The 21,905-nt window shown below is 35.4% G+C and overlaps 2 protein-coding genes across 2 annotated transcripts; one reads left to right on the plus strand and one right to left on the minus strand.

Moving 5' to 3' along the window:
• Positions 1 to 133: 133 nt before the first annotated feature.
• On the minus strand, positions 134 to 2,839 carry LOC131944365 (uncharacterized). The gene is made up of 4 exons (XM_059304928.1): positions 2,565 to 2,839; positions 1,282 to 1,521; positions 574 to 668; positions 134 to 224 (listed from the first exon to the last, which is right to left on the minus strand). The coding sequence occupies exons 1-3, from the start codon at positions 2,788 to 2,790 to the stop codon at positions 574 to 576; spliced, it is 561 nt and encodes a 186-aa protein (XP_059160911.1). The 5' UTR covers positions 2,791 to 2,839; the 3' UTR covers positions 134 to 224.
• Positions 2,840 to 10,945: 8,106 nt separating this feature from the next.
• Positions 10,946 to 18,303, plus strand: LOC131944345 (uncharacterized; the record flags this gene model as incomplete). Its single annotated transcript, XM_059304900.1, has 4 exons — positions 10,946 to 10,952; positions 11,065 to 11,263; positions 11,709 to 12,001; positions 18,185 to 18,303. Coding segments are annotated over exons 1-4 (618 nt in total), but the record flags the coding sequence as incomplete, so codon positions are not given.
• Between the last annotated feature and the right edge of the window lie 3,602 nt (positions 18,304 to 21,905).

Below are 21,905 nucleotides of genomic sequence, written 5' to 3' on the forward strand. Positions count from 1 at the left end.
TAAGCGATCAAAACTTTTAACTATAAAAAACAAGTTTGTTTTATTTCTTATTGTCTGTGCATTTTTATATTTATTTTACCAATTAAAGCACGAAACATTTGGAGAAAAAATATACAAAACAAGTAATTTTTTGTGTAAATTTAATATTATGCTTCTTTTGAATTAAAAAGATAGTTTTTTTCTTGGAGCTGATCATTCCAAAGCGGGGAAATGTCCTTTTGCGCCTGAAAGTACAAAGTACAAAGTACAATAATACGATAATTTTAATATAGTTATACAGCTGAACTAACCTAGTATTTTTTAGTGTTGAGAACTTTCGTTGTAATCTATGCTTATTTGTCTATCACCACACGCTTTGAAATAATATAGAATAACTTTAAATTAAGCAAATGCAAATTAAAACACTGAATTATACTAAATATAAAGAACATTTAATCACTCTAGAGCATTTGTTCAAGAAGAAAAATGTCTATTTATATATTTAAGGTGAGTTATATATGAAATTATTATATAATGTATCATTTTTAAACTATGAAAAGAAAATACATTATTTGACAGCTCTAAATAACTTACTTATTTTTTTAATACCAAACAATCAACGTCCGCGCTACAGTGGCACTGTGGATCAAGTTTCAGGGTTGGCTCAGTTTCAAAAAATAACTGCGAATCTGTAATAATAAAACAAAGATTAATTGCATTAAAATTAACTACATTTTCTTTATAATTTTCAACTAGGCTACATTTTGATATCTTAAACAGCTTCTCAAACATTCAGTACGTTCAAGTTGACGGAAAACCAGTGGCGTAGCCAGCATTGTCTCATGGTGGGTGGGGGGGCGTTCAAATTTTTTACCGCATCATTAATGTATATATCAGAGGCGTAGCGCCCCTACCCCGCCCCCGAGGACAAACTTTTGATTTGCACCCCCCCCCCTCAAACTTTTGATTTGCCCCCCCCCCCCCCCCCGTCAGCCTCAAACTTTCGATTTTGCACCCCCCGCTCAACCTTTATGTATCTACCGAGGGGTCTATGGGGGTATTCTGACCCCCCCCCCTAACCCCCCCGCCCCTGCCTACGCCACTGCGGAAAACAGCACTTGTTTTTATTCTTTATTATTCGTTAATTCCCTACATCGCCGTTGTTACGTATATTCAGGTAAATGCAAACAATAGAAATACTTCACCTGGCTTACGAGTAAATAAACAAACATAATGTAACATGTATACACAACACTTATATAAACAAAAGTAACGAAGGACTTTGAAAAACTATAAACCTACATATTTTCCTAGCTGTAAAACAGCACTTGTTTTTCGTGGAGGAGAGAAAACATGAATCGTCGTTAGAGCATAGCTTAGGGTTGTTGGCCTCTGTTGCAGCTGTACAGTAGATAGGATCTGTTTCCACATGTGGTGTGGTGGTGATGGGGGTGGTGGTGGTTGTCGTAGTGGTAGTGGTGGACACAACTGGGCAGTTCACTTTATTGCTGCATTTACATTGGTCAAGTGTAAGTCCATCACCTTTTGTGAAAGAAATCAGAAATTAAAAACAGCCAGGAAATCGGCGTGGTCGAGTCGGTAAAGCACATGGTTGCTAAAAGTCTCGAGTTCGAACCCTCGGGCAGATGAAGCTCGTTAGCTGGGGACAGCCACTCTTCTAGGAGAGACGACTCCAAAATCAAACAACTGCTGCCTTGTAATTTGTTCTTGGTTGGACAAAGGCTATTGAAGCAAATCCAAAAAGAAAAGCAGGCTGAAATCGGAGTCAATGGCCTCAATGGCGCATAACCAGTTGACACGTAACGCTTAATTGTGTTGGAGGCGTGGTCGAGTCGGCAAAAAGCTCATGGTTGATAAATTCGAACAAAGTCTCGAGTCCAAACCAACTGGCAGATAAATCTCGATCCCCTTCAACACTAATAATTAAGCCATTCTTTTAGGAAAACTGTATTTTCCTCAAATATATAAAGAAACGGCACATGTAGATTTATTGCAATACAAAATATTTTTTCAAGAAATATGGCTAATCGCTCTATTTTTGTAGAAGTGGTTACACGTCTGACTCTATGCATGCAAGGCGAGGCGATTTGGTGCCGCGTGGAATGATAGGTTCGGATCCCGTTCAGGGTTTCTTCCAGACTTTTTTCTCCCGAAGAGATGCCTGGAAGAAACTCTGATCCCGTTGGGTTAAAATTAAAACTGCTCTGTCTTTTCTCGGACTATTTTCTGTACCTCTGTTTACCCTTGGCGTTATAATGCCAATAATTACATTTTTATGAAAGCTAAAAATAGCCCTGATGTTCGATTTGGTTAGCCATACTACGGTCAAAAACGCGAAAATAACCATAGTTATACATACATGATCGTAAAAATTGTTATTATTTATCTAAAATGCTATGTAAATAAATATAAATAATTTATTTTATGTTCAAAGTTTATTTACTACATAATATATATATATATATATATATATATATATATATATATATATATATATATATATATATATATATATATATATATATATATATATTTATAATTAAATCATAATTAAATCATCTTACTGCGTGTGTAACGATACATGCAGCACTCTGACCTTGACCCTGACCAGTAGCAGGCTGAAGGCTTACAGTTGAAATAGTCAGGGACTGCAGTCGAGCAGTAGATTGGCGTGTTGTATATCAACCCTTTGTTCAGGTCCACTTCAATCAGCTGACCACTGCTTGCATTAGGGGCTGACCACATCAGCGCGTACAGATAGAGCAGCCCAGCTTTTTGAAATGAAATCATTCTCAGTTGAAGTGTAGCAGTGATGCAAACCTTGGCTTCCGGAATGACTTGCTGTAGTTATATGACAAAATTGTCTACTATTTATACCTTTTGCTGCGACTCAAACCACGTAGTGTATGCTTGGCATGTTTGCACAAGTTATGATTTCAAATAATAGTTATTGCTTAGACTTATTTGAGGAAACTTCGGTATTGCCTTTTGCCTGGTACACATTTAAACTATAGATAGATTTCTTTAGAAATGTTTTTATAGGCTTATACTAATATTTTCCAGAATTAATTTAGTTTGAAATTAGTTCAACCTTACAAGAATTAAAAATAATCTATTTTAAACTTAACTTCCTGCTTAGATGCGATGGTCTTTGAGCATAGACATTGAAATTTCTTATTTTATTATCCTGAAAACGATTTTTTTTTCTTATTTTAAATACAAACTTTGATTTTACCTAAAATATATTATTAAATGGGGTTATCATATATATATATATATATATATATATATATATATATATATATATATATATATATATATATATATATATATATATATATATAGGATATTCATACTATTATAAAGATCAGTTTGATTTGTTCTTTATTTATGGATACAATATAAAAAAATCAATTTAATTGTGCCGCGCTAAACTTAAGAAATTATCGAAAGAAACATTATTTTTTAACCTAATTACACAACTTTTTATTTAGTTACTCTTTAAAGCAGGGCCTAAATAGTATCTATACTGCTAATGTCAATACCCACTAGCTATAAGTGGCACGATTTGATTTCATGTTTTTAAATGTTATGAATTTAGACCATTCAACCAATGGTGCATTTAAAATAGTTGTTTTTTTCTTCCTTTATTAAGCCAGTAGTTTTAAATAGCTTTAAAGACAAATCAATATGTAATTAACATTAAAATGTATAAACTTTACCTTTCTACCTAGTTTTACCAAACGTTTTAATGCATTAATTACTGTATCGTGTTTTTTCAATGTTTTAAGTTTCGCTTCCTACAAGTTACATTACACATCCCAAATAATTGTGTGTATGCAACACAAAACATCACAAAAATTTTAAAAAAAAAAACATTAAGTTTAGCGTTCATTGCCAAAAGTATTTGTTCATATCAACTAAAGATTGTACATCCGCTTTAATGTAGGCAGCTAAAAATAAAGAATGACTTGAGGTGATATTTTAATTTGTGAAGCTACCACTATGTGGTGTAACATTCATAAAATGTGACATTTTTATAAAGAATATTTTTTGACATTTTCTATAACTGCCACCAGCATTATCAAACTCCTCAAATAATGTTCATGCCTGAAAATGTAATTGTAATTATTCTCTGTTCTGCAGATTGAATAAAGAATATGAAAAAGTAATTTTTTTTTAAAGTAAGGACATTTTTTTCGCTAGTGAATGACAAGTCTTCTTTAGAAAAGGCATTCAGCTATATATAAAACGATTTGCGTGTCAAGTTTTTTTCTAATTCCTATTATAATTTAGATATTCAATCTCCTATATCGCATTCTATCCGGATGACAATCTACTCAAATTGGGATAAAATTAGATACTTCATCTATGTTTTTATTAAACCATGTTTTCATTAAATAAAATCAAAAAGAAATGTGTTAAATAGAAAGTCATGTTAGAGTGGTCATCTTTCAAATTCGTTTACACAACTATCGGGTCAAAATATGAATGATTCTAAATTAAATACTAACAAAGTCAGCTATTTATTAGATATATTCAGGTATGTTGAGATATAAAAGCATGGGTCAGAAAACCATTTTCGTTTCTTAGCTAGGACTTTAGCTGCGTGGTATACTGAGGTTTATTATGTGCTACGATAGCAGTTGTGATGGCGATGCAAGTTGGGATGGTTGTGCTGTGATTGTAGAAGTGATGGTCGTGTGTCGATGGTAGTTAAGATGGTAGTGTTTTGATAAAAGCAAGGATGTGTAGGTAGTTACTATTGGATGACTCCCTTCAGAGCTAGATTAACGGTGAAGGCTCCGGAAAAAAAATTAATACTTGTTAGAAAACAGTTATTTCTTTACAGCTTTATTAAGATACATCCGCATATGCATTTCCACTAAAACAAATTCGTGGAAAAATCTTGGTAACGAAGATTTAATAGATTTAATGCCCCAAAATTCCCCAAAATCAAGTGTTTTGAACGGACACAAACTTTGAAAATTCATAATAAATTATTTTGAAGATATGCACTTAAATTTTTTAGCTGAGTGCCCCAATCTATGGAAGAAGATTATGAATTCATTATTTATTGGGTTTAAAATGTAATATTTTATGGATGGTGGAAAACCTACGAGGGGGTTAATTTTTCAAGATCGCCGCCGTTGTCATAGTTACAAAGATTTTTCCACCAATTTCTTCAGTGGAAATGCATATGCGGATGTATCTTAATAAAGTTGTAAAGAAATAACTGTTTTTTAACGAGTATTAAAAAAGTTTTTTTTTTCACCGAAGCCTCCCCCCTTAAAATATATGCTGAAAAATAAACAACCAAAGATAGCTTTTAAGAAAAACGAGCCGACCAGCGGCGTATCATATGCCGCTATTTAGTTGTTTTATTTTCTACTTTTCAGTAATTCATAGTTTGTGAGTTCGACAGTACCAATGCTGCCACTGAAAATGTTTGCTTTAAAACACTATCAGTAGGTCGTTAAGGACAATAACCCCCCCCCCCCCACCCCTCTTTCATTGTAGTGCTGACTTTGGTACAACGATGTCTAGTCTTGCTGTGTAATAAAGTTAAGATAATATTCTTGTATTTCATCTTCTGTATCTTCCTTGTTAAAGAGCTTTTGATAGTATAAACTAAACTGACGTTTTATACTGTCTAGGTCATTTGTTATATTTCCATTGTCATCTGTTATACTACATATCTTGTTACTGTTGCAGTGGATTAATTCCAAAATTGTGATATAATGCGATGGCTCTACGTTGGCTATCTTGTCTTCTAGCCATGGGTACCCGTTTCACGTGAATTATAGGCATATATATATTTGTAGTGTTATACTTGTTTAGAAAAAAAAAAATTTAAAAAGTAGTTAATGGTCAAAACACAATGTGCTTTACTACACGTTGAACGATATTAGTGACAAAGCAAAGAAATAACTAAAAAGCTAAAAATCCGACACAATTAAAATAACATAGGCCACCGATACCAATTAGAAAAAATTAAAACCAAATTAGATCTATATACATTGCTAGATAAATGGCCCGTTGAAGGAGAAATACCAGGCGCTAGGTTGATAGTGTTGTCTTTTTTCTCTAAACCGAAACCAAAATCACCACCTCAACTTCAAATTTAACCGGAAAATGTCATCGAAAAAGGATTTGTATCCAGAATCGGCATTTTAACCGGATTAATATTGATCTACACGAAGTTATAGCACTGTAGTTCTAATGCTAGTTCTAATGTTAGTTTTCTGTAAAGTAAGGTGTCAATATTTTTTTTATCTGTTGCTTGTGTCATGAGTTTAGTCCCTAGTTGTGACACAATGAGTAACCAACATATACGTTAGTTGTGACACAATGAGTAACCAATCTATATGTAAGTTGTGACACAATGAGTAACCAACATATACGTTAGTTGTGACACAATGAGTAACCAACATATAAGTTAGTTGTCACACGATGAGTAACCAACATATACGTTAGTTGTGACACAATGAGTAACCAACATATACGTTAGTTGTGACACAATGAGTAACCAACATATACGTTAGTTGTCACACGATGAGTAACCAACATATGAGGTAGTTGTGACACAATGAGTAACCAACATATGAGGTAGTTGCGACACAATGAGTAACCAACATATACGTTAGTTGTCACACGATGAGTAACCAACATATGAGGTAGTTGTGACACAATGAGTAACCAACATATGAGGTAGTTGTGACACAATGAGTAACCAACATATGAGGTAGTTGTGACACAATGAGTAACCAACATATACGTTAGTTGTGACACAACGAGTAACCAACATATACGTTAGTTGTGACACAATGAGTAACCAACATATGAGGTAGTTGTGACACAATGAGTAACCAACATATACGTTAGTTGTCACACGATGAGTAACCAACATATGAGGTAGTTGTGAAACAATGAGTAACCAACATATGAGGTAGTTGTGACACAATGAGTAACCAACATATGAGGTAGTTGTGACACAATGAGTAACCAACATATGAGGTAGTTGTGACACAACGAGTAACCAACATATACGTTAGTTGTGACACGATGAGTAACCAACATATAAGTTAGTTGTGACACGATGAGTAACCAACATATAAGTTAGTTGTGACACGATGAGTAACCAACATATAAGTTAGTTGTGACACGATGAGTAACCAACATATAAGTTAGTTGTGACACGATGAGTAACCAACATATAAGTTAGTTGTGACACGATGAGTAACCAACATATAAGTTAGTTGTGACACGATGGTTAGACAATCATTGAGGTAGGTATGACACAATGGGTTAGCACCCATTGCGTTAGTCACTAAAAGTTGAATTTTCAAGCATTGCGTTAGTGCCACAATTTTAACCCCCCCCCCCCCCCACACCCCATCCCCCCTTATCACTTTGAGAACCCATGCATTTCTGTATAAAGTTTATAACTAACAAAACCATGACTCGAATACCAACAGCTGTTGTATTATCCGCCACCAACAATCAGACACACAATTTATCTTCACAGCAGGCTGTGTCTAGATTAGAACATGAATTAATTAGTATAATTAAACACAATCAGTTCAACGGCAGAATAATAATAATACTTAACACTGTGAAGCTGAGAGTTTTCCTGTAAGATCCATATTCATTTAACTAACACCATTAGCCCTTACTTTCTGTGTACTAATAGATAAATGATATCACAGAAATCTGCTGGATCCATGTATATTTAACTAACTCAATTAGCCCTTACTTTCTGTGTACTAATAGAGAAATGATATCACAGAAATCTGCTGGATCCATGTACATTTAACTAACACCATTAGCACTTACTTTCTGTGTACTAATAGAGAAATAATATCACAGAAATCTGCTACCAGTGACAATCTATTTAACAAGTTTCAAGGGTCATTGACATATGTTAATTAATTGTTTATTCTCTAAGTCGCTTGTAGATTAGGAATGCTTAGTATCTTAGAAGTTTTCCTAGTATTCTTTTCCTAAGAATAATAATGTAATGCTCTAACACCTTACCTTTCTACGGGTCTACAACAAATTCCCGAAAGACACTTGCCCGAATGGACACTTGCCCGAATGCCGTTTTCTAGTATGGACACTTGCCCGAATGGAAACTTGCCCGAATGGGACGAATGCCCGAACGGAACAAATGCCCGAATGCACACTTGCCCGAATGCACACTTGCCCGAATCGACACCTACCCGAACGGGACAAATGCCCGAATGGACACCTGCCCGAATGCGACAAATGCCCGAATGGACACCTGCCCGAATGCGACAAATGCCCGAAAGCCTCTTGTCTGAAAACGTCCAGCCCCCCCCCCCCCCCTTTATAAATTACCTCTAGTGCTGATCCTCTATATGTCATGGTCAGAGAAATATAAACTCTACTGCATCTGCACCATGGACTGTTTGGTATAAACCAAAAAAGCTTAAATTTATTAGTTTGAAAAGCAAAAACCATATGCCAACATAAGAAATTAAAACCATGTTATTATAGAAATTTTGAATTTTCTATTTTTGAATATGTTCCTATTTTCTCTATTTAACGCTTATAAAACAGTTTGAGAACCTGTAAGGAAATGCATCTAATTTAATTACATTGATCTAATTTCATACGCAGGAGTCGTTAGCAACAGCTCTACTCTAAAACATCTGGCTTATATTTCCATGCTCTTTCTTTCATGTAACGATTTAACTATATTTAGCAATGTGCATAAAATTTAAACGTAACATTATTATAGAACGATGTAATAACTAAGTCAAATAAAAAATATTTTTGTTATGACTAACGTACGTATCGTGTTTCTAGTCCAGCTGCGATCACTTTTGTTCAAATGTTCGTGTTTGTGCGCGATGATGATTTTAAATTATCACGTGAAATAATTATGTTATGTGAAATAATAGTTATTATTTTTTTTCTCCTGGTGTAAATTATGTTGTATTTTATGTACCGATTGGGTCGATGCGTGAATTTACAGGTAAATGCTTCACTTTACAATATGCTCATGTTATGTCATACTATTTTAATGAATTGTTAAAAGCTGATTCGATACCTTTCTTTTAATTGTCTCTTTTAATTTTTTTATCTTGAAACTTCTGCAAGGAAGATTCGATACTTTTCTTTTAATTATTTCTTTTATTTTTTTTTTATCTTGAAACTTCTGTATGAAGATTCGATACTTTTCTTTTAATTATTTATTTTATTTTTTCCAACTTGAAACTTCTGTAAGGAAGATTCGATACTTTTATTTTAATTGTCTCTTTTAATTTTTTCATCTTGTAACTTCTGTAAGGAACATTTGATACCTTTCTTTTAATTATTTCTTTTGATCCTTCCTCTTGAAACTTCTGGAAGGAAGATCCCAGATTTTACCTGAACGTCATTGCTGTCGTCCAAATGTCACTCAGCGTCATCGGGTTATTAGGTGCGTTGATATCCGTCGGTGTGACGTCATCCAGACGCATGCGGTCGTCAACGAGTGTTTACCTTACATTCTTAGGTAATCTTTACCCTATCTTACATTTTAGGTAATCTTTACCACATCTTACATTTTTAGGTAATCTTTCCCCCATCTTACATTTTTAGGTAATCTTTCCCCCATCTTATATTCTTAGGTAATCTTTCCCCATCTTAAATTCTTATGTAATCTTTACCCTATCTTACACTCTTAGGTAATCTTTACCCTATCTTGCATTCTTAGGTAATCTTTAAATCATCTTACATTCTATAGTAATCTTTACTCCACCTTACATTCTTAGGTAATCTTTCCCCTATCTTACATTATTAGGTAATCTTTCCCCCACCTTACATTCTTAGGTAACCTTTACCCCCACCTTATTTCTTAGGTAATCTTTCCCTTACCTTAAATTTTTAGGAAATCTTTCCCCATCTTACATTCTTAGGAAATCTTTACCACATCTTACATTTTTAGGTAATCTTTACCCCATCCTACATTCTTAGGTAATCTTTACCCCATACTACATTCTTAGGTAATCTTTACTCCATGTTACATTCTTAGGAAATCTTTACCTCATCTTACATTCTTAAGTAATCTTTACCCCCACAATACATTTTTGGTAATCTTTACCCCTATCTTACATTATTAGGAAATCTTTACCTCTACCTTACATTCTTAGCTAATCTTTACCCCCACTTTACATTCTTAGTTTATCTTTACCCCCCTCCCACCTCGTTTTACGTTCTAAGGTAATATCCCCCCCCCCCTTAACTTACATTCTTAGGTAATCGTTATCACTACAAAACATTCTTAGGTAAAATACTTGTACATAATACAAGGTTTCTCATTTTCATTTTAATAAACTTGAGTACTTAATATTTAATTAAATTGCAATTTGAAATCTTGGGAATGGTTAGGTGCGGCTGCGTATTGCAAAACAAAATTCTTTATTTATTTTTTATTTATTTATTTTTTTTTTTTTTTTTTTTTTTTTTTTTTTTTTTTTTTTTTTTTTTGCTTCAGACATGTAATTTACAGCGTCAGTTGTGTGTGTTTGCTTTAGTATTACAGTTTTCACCATCGGCTTGTGAGGACTGATACAGATTTACTTGTAGCCTACTTTCATTAAACAAAATTCTTTAGTTGTTTTATTTAAATTGCTTAGTGTCCGAGATTGGTGCTTATTGCAAACTGTCTTGAATCGAGAATCTTTTTTAAAAAATAAATAAATTGTTAAATAAAGCTAACAGTATTCTATTTTAAATAATGTACCAAAAATAAATTTTAAAAACGTATTTTCTAAAATCCTTATACATTTGTTTTCAATAAACGTATTATCAAGGTTGAAACTTAATAGCAGCTAATATTTTTCATTTTTAATGTGCCAACGATAATTTCTATTTGTCAAAAGCGGATGGATAAAACGGTTTAGGATTCACTCCCTTGATTTTTTTATTTGTATACATGGGAAGTAATTTATACAGTTCAAATTCAATAATGTAATTCATTGGTATACTATATGTTTTGCCTCTGATTTGCTAACCGCTAATTCATCTTAAATGTTAACACCTTTATTCCTCCAGGTGTATATGACGGCTTGTTCATGATATCATCCATGTTGACGTCATCATTCCGTCTGACTGGCATCGTCGTCATCTGGCTGTCCAGCGTCTGTAACTGTGTCTGGTTCTTTTGTCGTTTTACTTCCGCTTACGTCATCATCTCCGTCACAGTGGAGAGGACCCTGTCCATAACAAAGCCGTTCCTTATGGAAAAATACAGGTGCGCTTGTTGATTTGTTTTTCTTTTTTTTTAAATCTATTTGTTTGAATGATGAACTGAAAGTTGCGCAACGGAAAACAGCGCAATGGAAAACGGGAAACTGCGCACAAAAAAGAGCGCAATGACGTTTTTGTTTTCTTAAATCGAGCATTTAACGACACTTTTAAATAATGACTACATGTACATTGTAGCATGATAAAACATATTTCAACGAAATTAGGCCAAATTAAAGTGTATTAGTTTAATTCGTTACGAAATTTTCTGTTTGAGCAGTTGTTTTTTTCCGTCTGCGCAGTTTTCCGATTGCCATTCGCAACCTACTCCTTCCACAGTCAACACACCGCACAATCTATCAATGCCCTAATGTTTACATTGATAATTTTAAAGTGTGTACTTTTTCAAAATCCCCGACGTTTTGACGTACTTCTTTAAATCCCTCCATCAGAAAGACGCGGTTCGCCCTCAAGGTCAGCCTGGTGTTCCTTGCGCTAGGAGTCCTGGTCATCCTGCCCCAGATGGTGGACGAGTTCACCTACGTCACGCACGACGGCGGATGTGACGTAGACAACCAGACCCAGGCGACCCACCTGAGCAGCGTGTACACCCTGTACGTGACCGTGACCTTGAACTTTGTCCTGCCCTTCATGGTCGTCCTGGCCATGAATGTGTGGTTCGCCTGGACGCTGTTCGCCTTAAGGCGATCAAACACTCGCCAGTGCTCGCTCCCGGCGGAAAATGGTCAGATTTTTTTAAAAACATTTCCGTTATAAGGTACCAGATCCTTGATATTCGGTCACTTATTATTAGTCAAGAAAGCAAAGTTGTATTTATTTTTAAACGTTATTTAAAAAGTAAAACCTTTTTTTTTTCAATTTTAATCTAGTACGTTGGTGCCTGTGATTTTTGATTAGGATAATGGTAAAAATTAATATATTAATAATAGCTGCGTGGAGTCATACAGAGCTTGTAGGATTAAGGAATTAAAATGATCTTACTCGTAATAGTTTTTGGAAAGATATTTGACCGTATTTAATGTTGATAGCATCAAATGTATCAAATCGAAACGGAATGGACGAGTTCCTTTACAACTAGAGCTGTATGGTATTTTTTAAAGACAGTATCATTTACAATTTACCAAACCATTCGTTTAATGCTGACAATAATGGGTTTTACTTATTATCTCATCTTGAAATTGTTTCAATATATTGTAAACAATTTTTTTTTTAGCTAAGCACCAGCTTGCTTTATTTGCTCAGTTTAATGCCTTTAAAAGATTGTTATTATAAAGATTTTCTTTTAAATAATTACTGTATGCATATACAATAATTTGGTTATTTCATACGAATCCCTTTTAAAAAAAAATGTTTTTCACCGATATATTTTCTTAACCTAATAACCCAGCCAACAAGTAAAATAAATTATTATTCAAGGCCATCTCACGTCTAGAAACGGTTACAAACGTCACCATCTAGTGTAAACTTCCCGTGACTTGGACGAGAATCTCGCGAGATTGTGTACACTCGCTAGCGTCTCACGGCTCGTTTGTTTAAGGAGTATCAAATGTACTGTAGTGAGATCCAGAGGCGAGCCCTTCGATCAAATAGGGGGCTTAGTATTTTTACTTTCTCGTAAATACGAAGTATAAAGAAAGTATAGTAATCATGCAAAAAACATAATTATGTAATCTTGTCCGTATGTCTGTGTGTGTATGTGTGTGTGTGTGTGTCTGTCTGTCTGTGTCTGTCTGTGTGTGTATCTGTGTGTCCGTAAACACGATAACTTGAATACCTTTATAGCTAGGTTGATGAAATTTCATATATAAGTATTATATCAAATTTGTAGATCCATATCAACTTTTGAGCGATTTCCGATTTATTTTTATTATGCTTTTTTTTGCATTAGAGGACATGTTTGCCATCACAATTAAGTATTACGTACCTGCATGTTAGGCGCCATTGCCTGTTTACTTATTTTAGATTTACTTTTCTTTTGAGATTCGTTTCCATAACCTATGTCAACCCAAGCACAACTTCAACCAGCAGTTGTTTGAGTATTTAGTTTTCCTCTCCTAGATGTGTTGATGTCCTCAGCTAACGATCCTCATCTGCCCTGATGTACGGGATCCGAACTGTGAACATTCGTGATAGCGGTTGTACGCTCCGTCACACGACCACGCCCAGTAATAATTGTCGCCCTTTACTAACTCTACCTCTTGCATGCCACAGTATTATAAAATACCCAAAAAATGCATAGTTCCTGTAGTGTAAATAACTGAAGGGGGGTGGGACCAATAAATATAAATATAAAACATTGGTTATCTGGTTGCAATTCTTAGGCTGCTCAAATGTTTATCATGTCATGTCATGTTTGCCTGTCGTCCCTACTGGGACATAGACCGCTGACAAGAGCTTTCCAGACGTCTCTGTCCAGGGCTAGTTTCTCCAACTGTCCCCAGGTGTATCCAATCTTCTTGGTGTCTTCTTCCAGGTCACGTCTCCAGGTCTTTCTTGGTCTGCCTCTCTTCCTCCTGCCTTGTGGATTCCAGGTGAGGGCATGTCTTGTTATGCTGGATACAAGCTTCCTGAGTGTGTGGCCAATCCATTTCCATTTTCTCTGGAGGATCTCTACTTCCACTGGCAGTTGAATTGTCCGTTGCCATAGAACATCTCAAATGTTTATATGTGAAGTAAAATAGACTTGGAAGACTCGAGTTCGAATCCGGGTTCAAGTCAGTAGAACGTCCCTGAGTCCACACAACTCTGATGGGTACCTAATTCATGTTAAGGAAAGTTATGGTGGTTGGGCATGTGCTGACCACACTATCCCTTTATATGGGTCACAGAAACAAATAAACTCTACTTCATCAGCCTAAAATTAAGCTACGTTATAACGTATAGGGAGCAAACGACGTTTGTATTAAAACAGCCAAGAGTACTAGCACTTTTGATGGAAGATTTCAAACGTACTACTAGGTGATCTTAGAATCGACCAATTATTTGCTAGAGGCATTGAGTCATAAAATGGTACTGTTAAGGTTGTGATCAATAAACATCTGGCCCCTAGCCATGGAAGTAGATATTGTCTCTTTCCTACTCCCATGGAGAGTACATGTACCGATGGGGCGTGGCCTGGTGCTGGTTGATCCAATTAGTGACGTGCTGTAGGTGTCAATCTTTCATGTGTTTAGTTGGACCCAAACATGTTCAAATTCTTATACATAGGCTGAGGAAAAGCATATGCTATAACGCACACTATATAAAATGATTAGATTCACAGGCTTAGTTGTTGCACTTATGGTTAAAACTGTGTTATTTTGTCATGTGTTCATTCATATTATTTATTATAATTCCCTACAATTACACTTAAGAACTATAGCAATTAACAATAAGCCATTGAAATTTAAACCTAAATCCAAAGAAAATTCTAACAATGCCCTAGAAGTAATACAGTAACCGGACATTATAACCATATTGTTTTACACCCACTACACCCCCCCCCCTCACACACACACACTCTTAACGCTTTATTCATGAAAGCCCGTTGTTTCACATACAATCAGCATAAACGAGTTATAATACCGCCCTTGAATACACTATAACATACAATATAATATAATAATACACAATTTCAGTAAAATAATGACCCTAGTATGCTAGTAATAACACGGTAAGCTGAATACAAAGACTAATTATTTCTTGCCCGCCAAGAATCGTTCCACAGTTCCGGGCTAACCAGGGTAATTAAAGCAGGTCTACCAAATACATCACGTGATATTGTTTACTTATCAGGTGTAACCCAGACAAAAATGTCACGTTTACCTGTAAGTCGAGATGTCCCTGGTAATGTCGGTCAAATGGGTAAAATATCCGGGAATGAGAATTTGTATCAACACCGTCAATGTCAAATCACTATTGTTGTATTTTAGCCAATGGGAGCGTAGCCTTCATGTACCCCTACATTTCAGAGGTTCTAAAACTTACATTCTTAGAGTGCTTTAAAGACACACAATTGTATATATATATATATATATATATATATATATATATATATATATATATATATATATATATATCAGGGGCGTAGCGAAGGGGGGGGGGGGGGGGGGGCGGGGGGTGCTGACCGCACCGGGTGACACCATTTAGGGGGGTGACACCAAGGCAAAAAATAGCAAAATTTACAGATAAACACTTGAGGGGGGTGCAAATCTAAAGTTTGAAGGGGGGGTGCAAATCGAAAACTTGAGGGGGGGGGTGCAAATCGAAAGTTTGATGGGGGGGGGGTGCAAATCGAAAACTTGAAAGTTTGTCCCCGAGAAGGATCGCTACGCCTCTGGGAGGTGACACCATTAAGTGCCGCACCGGGTGACACCCGACCTTGCTACGCCACTGATATATATATATATATATATATATATATATATATATATATATATATATATATATATATATATATATATATATATATATATATATATATATATTAGCAAAGGTTGAAAAAGTGAAAATAGCTCTCCGTAATAGTCAACACAACTAGTTCTTTTCTTGTTTTACCTGTAGCCTTATTTTGTAACTTGTCACAGAAGAATTAGGCACTATAACTTTCTACACAAAACTGTTATAATTACATTTTTACATTGTTAATGGTAGATAACCATTTTAGCTTATTTACTTTCTCCTGAACTACGCGACACGAGCTCCAATTTTTAGTTCTTAATATTATGCTTTTAATCAGCTAGAGCAGGGGTCTCCAAAATTTTCAGCCTGAGGGCCTCATTAACTATCAAATTTCAGCTCGGGGGCCAGTTTCTTCCAGGCATGTCTTTGATTTTTCTGGGCAAAGTTCCTCAGCCATTACCAACAAATGTTTTTTCCGTGGACAAAAATATCTCCGCGGGCCGGATGAGAAGACCTCGCGGGCCGCATCCGGCCCGCGGGCCGTAGTTTGGAGACCCCCTTTAACAGTCTCACTGCATGCTTAGGATTACGGTTAGAGTAAGGTAATAAAGTACGGTTTGGTTTAATGTAAGGGCTATGTTGAATAAAGCATAATGTAACCCTCACTGAGACCAATTATAACGTGTAATAAACATCCGCAATCACAATCAAGTACCCGCACTCAAATTAATAATTTTAAAACAGACGAACTTTTACTGGCCAGAAAAATAAATTAGAAGTACATTGTCAACATTATTTTCTTAGTAATGTGTATCTCTCAATAATAAACACAAGAGCTATCTCTTTATTTACGACTCGGGCGCTACAGTTTGTATCAACAAAAACAGTAAACCAGCCAAGATGGCGGATTTTACATCGTGAAAACTATATTTGTTTTTAAATTGTAACTGATATTTATGTTCTAAGTTACACAACTGCGTGGGGCTAAAAATTATCGTTATACTTGGACGTTAACCCTGAGACAGAGGCGTAGCGAGGTGGGGGGGGGGGGGACATATGTCCCCGGGCGCCGACCTTAAGGGGGGGGGTGCGCCAAATTGAACGTTTGAGGGGGGTGCAAATGAAAAGTTCCAGAGAGGGTGCAAATCGAAAGTTTGAGGGGGGGTTGCAAATGAAAAGTTCGAGGGGGGTGCAAATCGAAAGTTTGTCCCCGGGCGCCGGGAAGGGTCGCTACGCCTCTGCCCTCAGAGTACCGTGTTAAGTAAACACAGGACCAGGGAGATGGGGACACATAACTTTTGATCTTTGCAAACCTTGGGGTTGTTTAGATAGACTCTAACGGCACGGTTAGCCTTGAGATGTTTGTTAACTGCTGGCTTAGCCGTACAATGCCTTAGCTTTCGGACTAGATATTTAATCGTTGTGTATCGAACTGTTAGGTGTTTTGGTCAGAGCTGTACCATGTTTCTTTCAAGATTGTTTCTGCTGGGTGAAGGGGGGATCATTTGAAATCCCGGATGGGGGGGGGGGGGACACTGGTTATAGTAAATATTTTTCTTTATAATTTTTTTTTCATAGGTGAAAGGGGTGAACGTACTTCAGGAGTCAGCGCCCCATCCTCATCCCTCAATGAATGACTGAAAGAAAATCCTTTCTTGTACAAATTTTAATTTAAATAATAAGCTATACCACAAAGTAAAGGTTAAAAGCATAAGTACATATCAATATAGAAATGACTATTTAGGCCCACGATGTGATTTATCTATCAGCTGCTGAGGAAATAGATTTTGTTTTGGTAATTTCAAAACGTCATTGCCGTAAACTTTACGTAATCCTAGAGGAGGATAAAGGGCTGTTTTTATGGCGTGTATTTAAACATTCAAAAGTCTAGGCATCAGAAACAGATCAAGCTTGCGTGCGTTCATTAAAATGAAACTGGCAAAAGTGACGGGGCTTAATTTTTCGTCCTTGTACTTTTGCATAAGTGGCGCGCCTCATTTAATTAAAAATAATAAAGTTTCTTTTTTCAGTCTTTGTAGAATAAGAGAAAAAGTACTTTATACTCCTGTATAAAGCCGATGCACGCACAATATTTTTTATAGATAGAACAAACAGTAATTCACGACAGTAAATACCTCTGTGCAAAGCTAGGAAATTATTTCATCCTTCTATAACTTCAACAATATTTTGATAGATGGATCTGATATAAATTAGAGTACACAATACTGTACTTTTATGCAAAACTAACCTCAAATGAGAAGAGTAAACAAGAAAAACTATTTTGTTACACTGTAACTTCTTCAATGTTTTGATAGAATAAACTAACCTCAAATGAGAAGAGTAAACAAGAAAAACTATTTTGTTACACTGTAACTTCTTCAATGTTTTGATAGAATAAACTAACCTCAAATGAGAAGAGTAAACAAGAAAAACTATTTTGTTACACTGTAACTTCTTCAACGTTTTTATGGTTTGAACTAACGGAAGTTGACGACAGTAACAACAAACTATTTTCCTGCTCCCCTAGGGACCACGCCCCTGCCGTCACGTGATGAGGGTCTCATCAGGCTGACAGTTGGTCTCACCTGCTGGTATACCGTCTGCTGGCTCGTGCCTGGGACCTATTACATCATACGTCTTCCTACGGTAAACTTCTTATATATCTTAATACATATATTACATCATATATCTTCCTACGGTAAACTAAATATATATCTTAATACATATATTACATCATAAAGCTCATGGTTGCTAAACCGAAAAGTCTCGAGTTCAAACCTTCGGGCAGATGAGGCTCGTTAGCTGGGGACAGCCACTCTTCTAGGAGAGTCAACTCCAAAATCAAACGACTGCTACCTTGTAGTTTGTTCTTGGTTGGACAAAGGCAATGAAATCAAATCCAAAAAGAAAAGCAGGCTGAAATCGGAGTCAATGGCCTCAATGGCGCATAACCACTCACTTGACACGTATCCTTAATTGTGATGGAAGCATGGTCGAGTCGGCAAAAGCTCATGGTTGATAAATTCGAAACAGTCTCAAGTTCAAACCCTCTGGCAGACAAGGCTCGTTCTTTTTCAACATTAAAAATTAAGAGCAAAGAAGAAGAATAAATATATTACATCATACGTCTTCCAAAGGTAAACTTCATATATACCTTAATATATATTGGTTGTGGTTCGTTTTAATACATATAAGTTGAAGTGGAGTTCCAGTAGGTAAACTCAATAATAATGGAAACTAACACTAAAACTATGACTGTGTGTGAATATGAGTGTGTTCTATGTGTGTTCTATGTATGTTCTATGTGTGTTCTATGTGTGTTCTATGTGTGTTCTATGTGTGTTCTATGTGTGTTCTATGTGTGTTCTATGTCTGTTCTGTGTGTGTTCTATGTGTGTTCTATGTGTGTTCTATGTGTGTTCTATGTGTGTTCTATGTATGTTCTATTTGTCTCGATCAGGTGTTAGCTTTTAATTTTTGATGAGTTTATTCGATACACACCCTACAAAATATAAAGGCAAAATCTAACAAAATATAAAACAGCATACTCTATAAATTATATAAAACAGCACAATCTAACAAAATATAAAACAGAACAATCTAACAAAACATAAAACAGTACTTTCTAACAAAACATAAAACAGCACTATCTAACAAAATATAAAAGCACAATCCGGTAAAGCATAAAACAGCACAATCTAACTAGATATAAAACAGCACAATCTTTAAAGCATAAAATAGTACTATCTAACAAAACATAAAACAGTACTATCTAACAAAACATAAAATAGCACAATTTAAACAAAGCACAAAAAATCACTGTGCAGCAAAATATAAACCATCACAATCTAATAAACCATAAACAACGAATTCCAATGTTAGAAGCATGCGTTGAGACTGGAGATTGAGATGTATTGACACATTTTGTGGTCATTAATCTGGGAAATGGGCTGTAGAGGTAGTTATTTGAATTGTTTTATGTCCATAATATATAAATTTTTAACCAACATTGCCTAATGATTGTTCACAAAGTCAGAGGCGTCTTCGGGCGCTGACATTATGGGCGCCTAAATGGGTTAAAAAATGAAAAGCTCATTTTATCTGCAGATTTGAATTATAAATATAAAAAATATATATTGGGGGTGGGGCGCAAAATTGAAAGCTAGTCGTACGCCTCTGAACAAAGTTAGCAATTACTATTTCTTGAAGAGTGATTTGTTTTTCATTTAAAACTGATTTAATATTCTTCATTACAATGAAAACAACGTACATTTTATTATCAGATTTACAAAGCGGAGAGCACTCGAGACATTAGAGTTTCTGCCCTTGTTGACACTTTCGTCATAGCAAACGCCGCGCTGAACTCGGTCTTCTACTTCCTGTTATGGCGTCATTTCCGGTGCGCACTGGTGACGCTTTGCAAACACTACCTCAGCAAGAGCTGCGGCCATCTTTGTTGCAAACAGACAGAGCCCTCTAGCGAGCAATATACAACCACAGTTTCAACCATCACAACTTACTTATGATCTTTACTAAACGTTAAAAATAGCATTCTCGTGTTAATGTAGTTGTTTGTATTATGTTTGTTTTTTTTGTTGTTGTTTAATTAATTTATACAATGTGAAAAATGTTTATTCAAACATTTGTTTTTGTAAATGTATTAACTACTTTATACCTTTGTGTATATGTGTATAGCGGTATTGTTTAGTTAACTTTTTGTCAAGGGGTCGTTGATAAATTATTTCAAACTTAAGAGAAGTGGGGGAAGCGGTCTTATTTGTGTAAAGAAGTGTTACGACGGAGACGGGTGCGAGGTTCAGATAATGTGACGTCATACTTTTGCATTAAATAAATAGAAACCGAAATGTATCCGGTTTTTTTTTTGCGTATTACACAAAATGTTTTTAGTAAATTAAAATTTGATTAATATACTCTTTGTTAAACGAGCTCGGTCAATATTACTGAACACAAATAGCTGCCATATTGATGGGGGGGGGGGGGGTTAAAGCTAAGACATGACATAATTTCAAGCGGGAGGATCTGTCTTTTTGTGACGTAAAAGATGGGAGGGGGGTGGAGTTCGCTATCATTAAGCTAACGAAATACATAACATGAAATTGTTTTAAGCACAATACAACGCTGAAAAAATATAGTTGGTTACACTAGAATCTGCAAGTTACTTCCCATGTAGAAGTTCGAAATAAAAAGGGAAACAAGCCGCTATTACACTCCAAAAAGTTAATAAACAACTGAGACATACAAATATGAATAAAATACATATGTAATAAGTTTTGACATTAAACAATAAAAGTATTCAAACAACTCTATTTACTACAGCTACTTTTTATTACTGTTATATTTTACTATTAATATTTTAAAATAGAAAACCCGTAATATTAACAAAACTCAAAAATGAACTGATTCAAAACCGTTGAAATTTAATCAATCGGCAGGGATTGATGAGCATTGGTTTTGTCTAAAATTTTATACTTCAATCTGAGAAAGCCATAAAGATAGTAATGGAAAGATTTATCGACTTCGGCAAAGCCAGTGGCGGAAAATCAACACGGACAAATCGAAGGTTATGGGAGCAGGACAATGGGAAGGCAACGACGACTACAATACAGACAACACAGTGGTGGACAAACTAAAATTTTACGGAATAACCTATACAGGCGACAACAATATTAAAGACAATGCTACCTGGCTAAAGCTGACCGAGAAAATCGAATCAAGCCTTAAAAAATACAAAAATATTAACACAACGATTTTCGCCAGAGCCGCTATAGTTAACAGATATGTCATACCAAAAATAATATTCATGGCAACAAATTATACGATACCTAACAGATTCATAAAAGCAACGAACAAGTAAATTAGGGACTTCTTTAAAAACACAATTAGAAACATTAGCAACAAAACTTTAATACAAAGCAAGCTAAATGGCAGTAGAGGGCTACACGATATACATACAAAAATCAATGCCATTAGGTTAAAACACTTAGACAGAATTAGGATTGAACCAAACATCCACCCATTGGCTCAATACTATATAGGGCTTAAAATAAAGAATATCCTCAAAGTTAATATCATGACACCACATTATGGAGGGAACTTCTACAGAAAAATATTTAAAATATCTAAAGGAAACAGCAACATCATTGCAGAAAAGTCCAAAAATATATTGGACATCCTGGTCAAGCAACAAGCAACCCCTCTATACCATAGGAATAAATGGGCCAGAGAGT

This window comes from Physella acuta, unplaced genomic scaffold (assembly GCF_028476545.2).
Source record: "Physella acuta isolate Inbredline_101_S28 unplaced genomic scaffold, ASM2847654v3 ptg000489l, whole genome shotgun sequence".
NCBI lineage: Eukaryota > Metazoa > Mollusca > Gastropoda > Physidae > Physella > Physella acuta.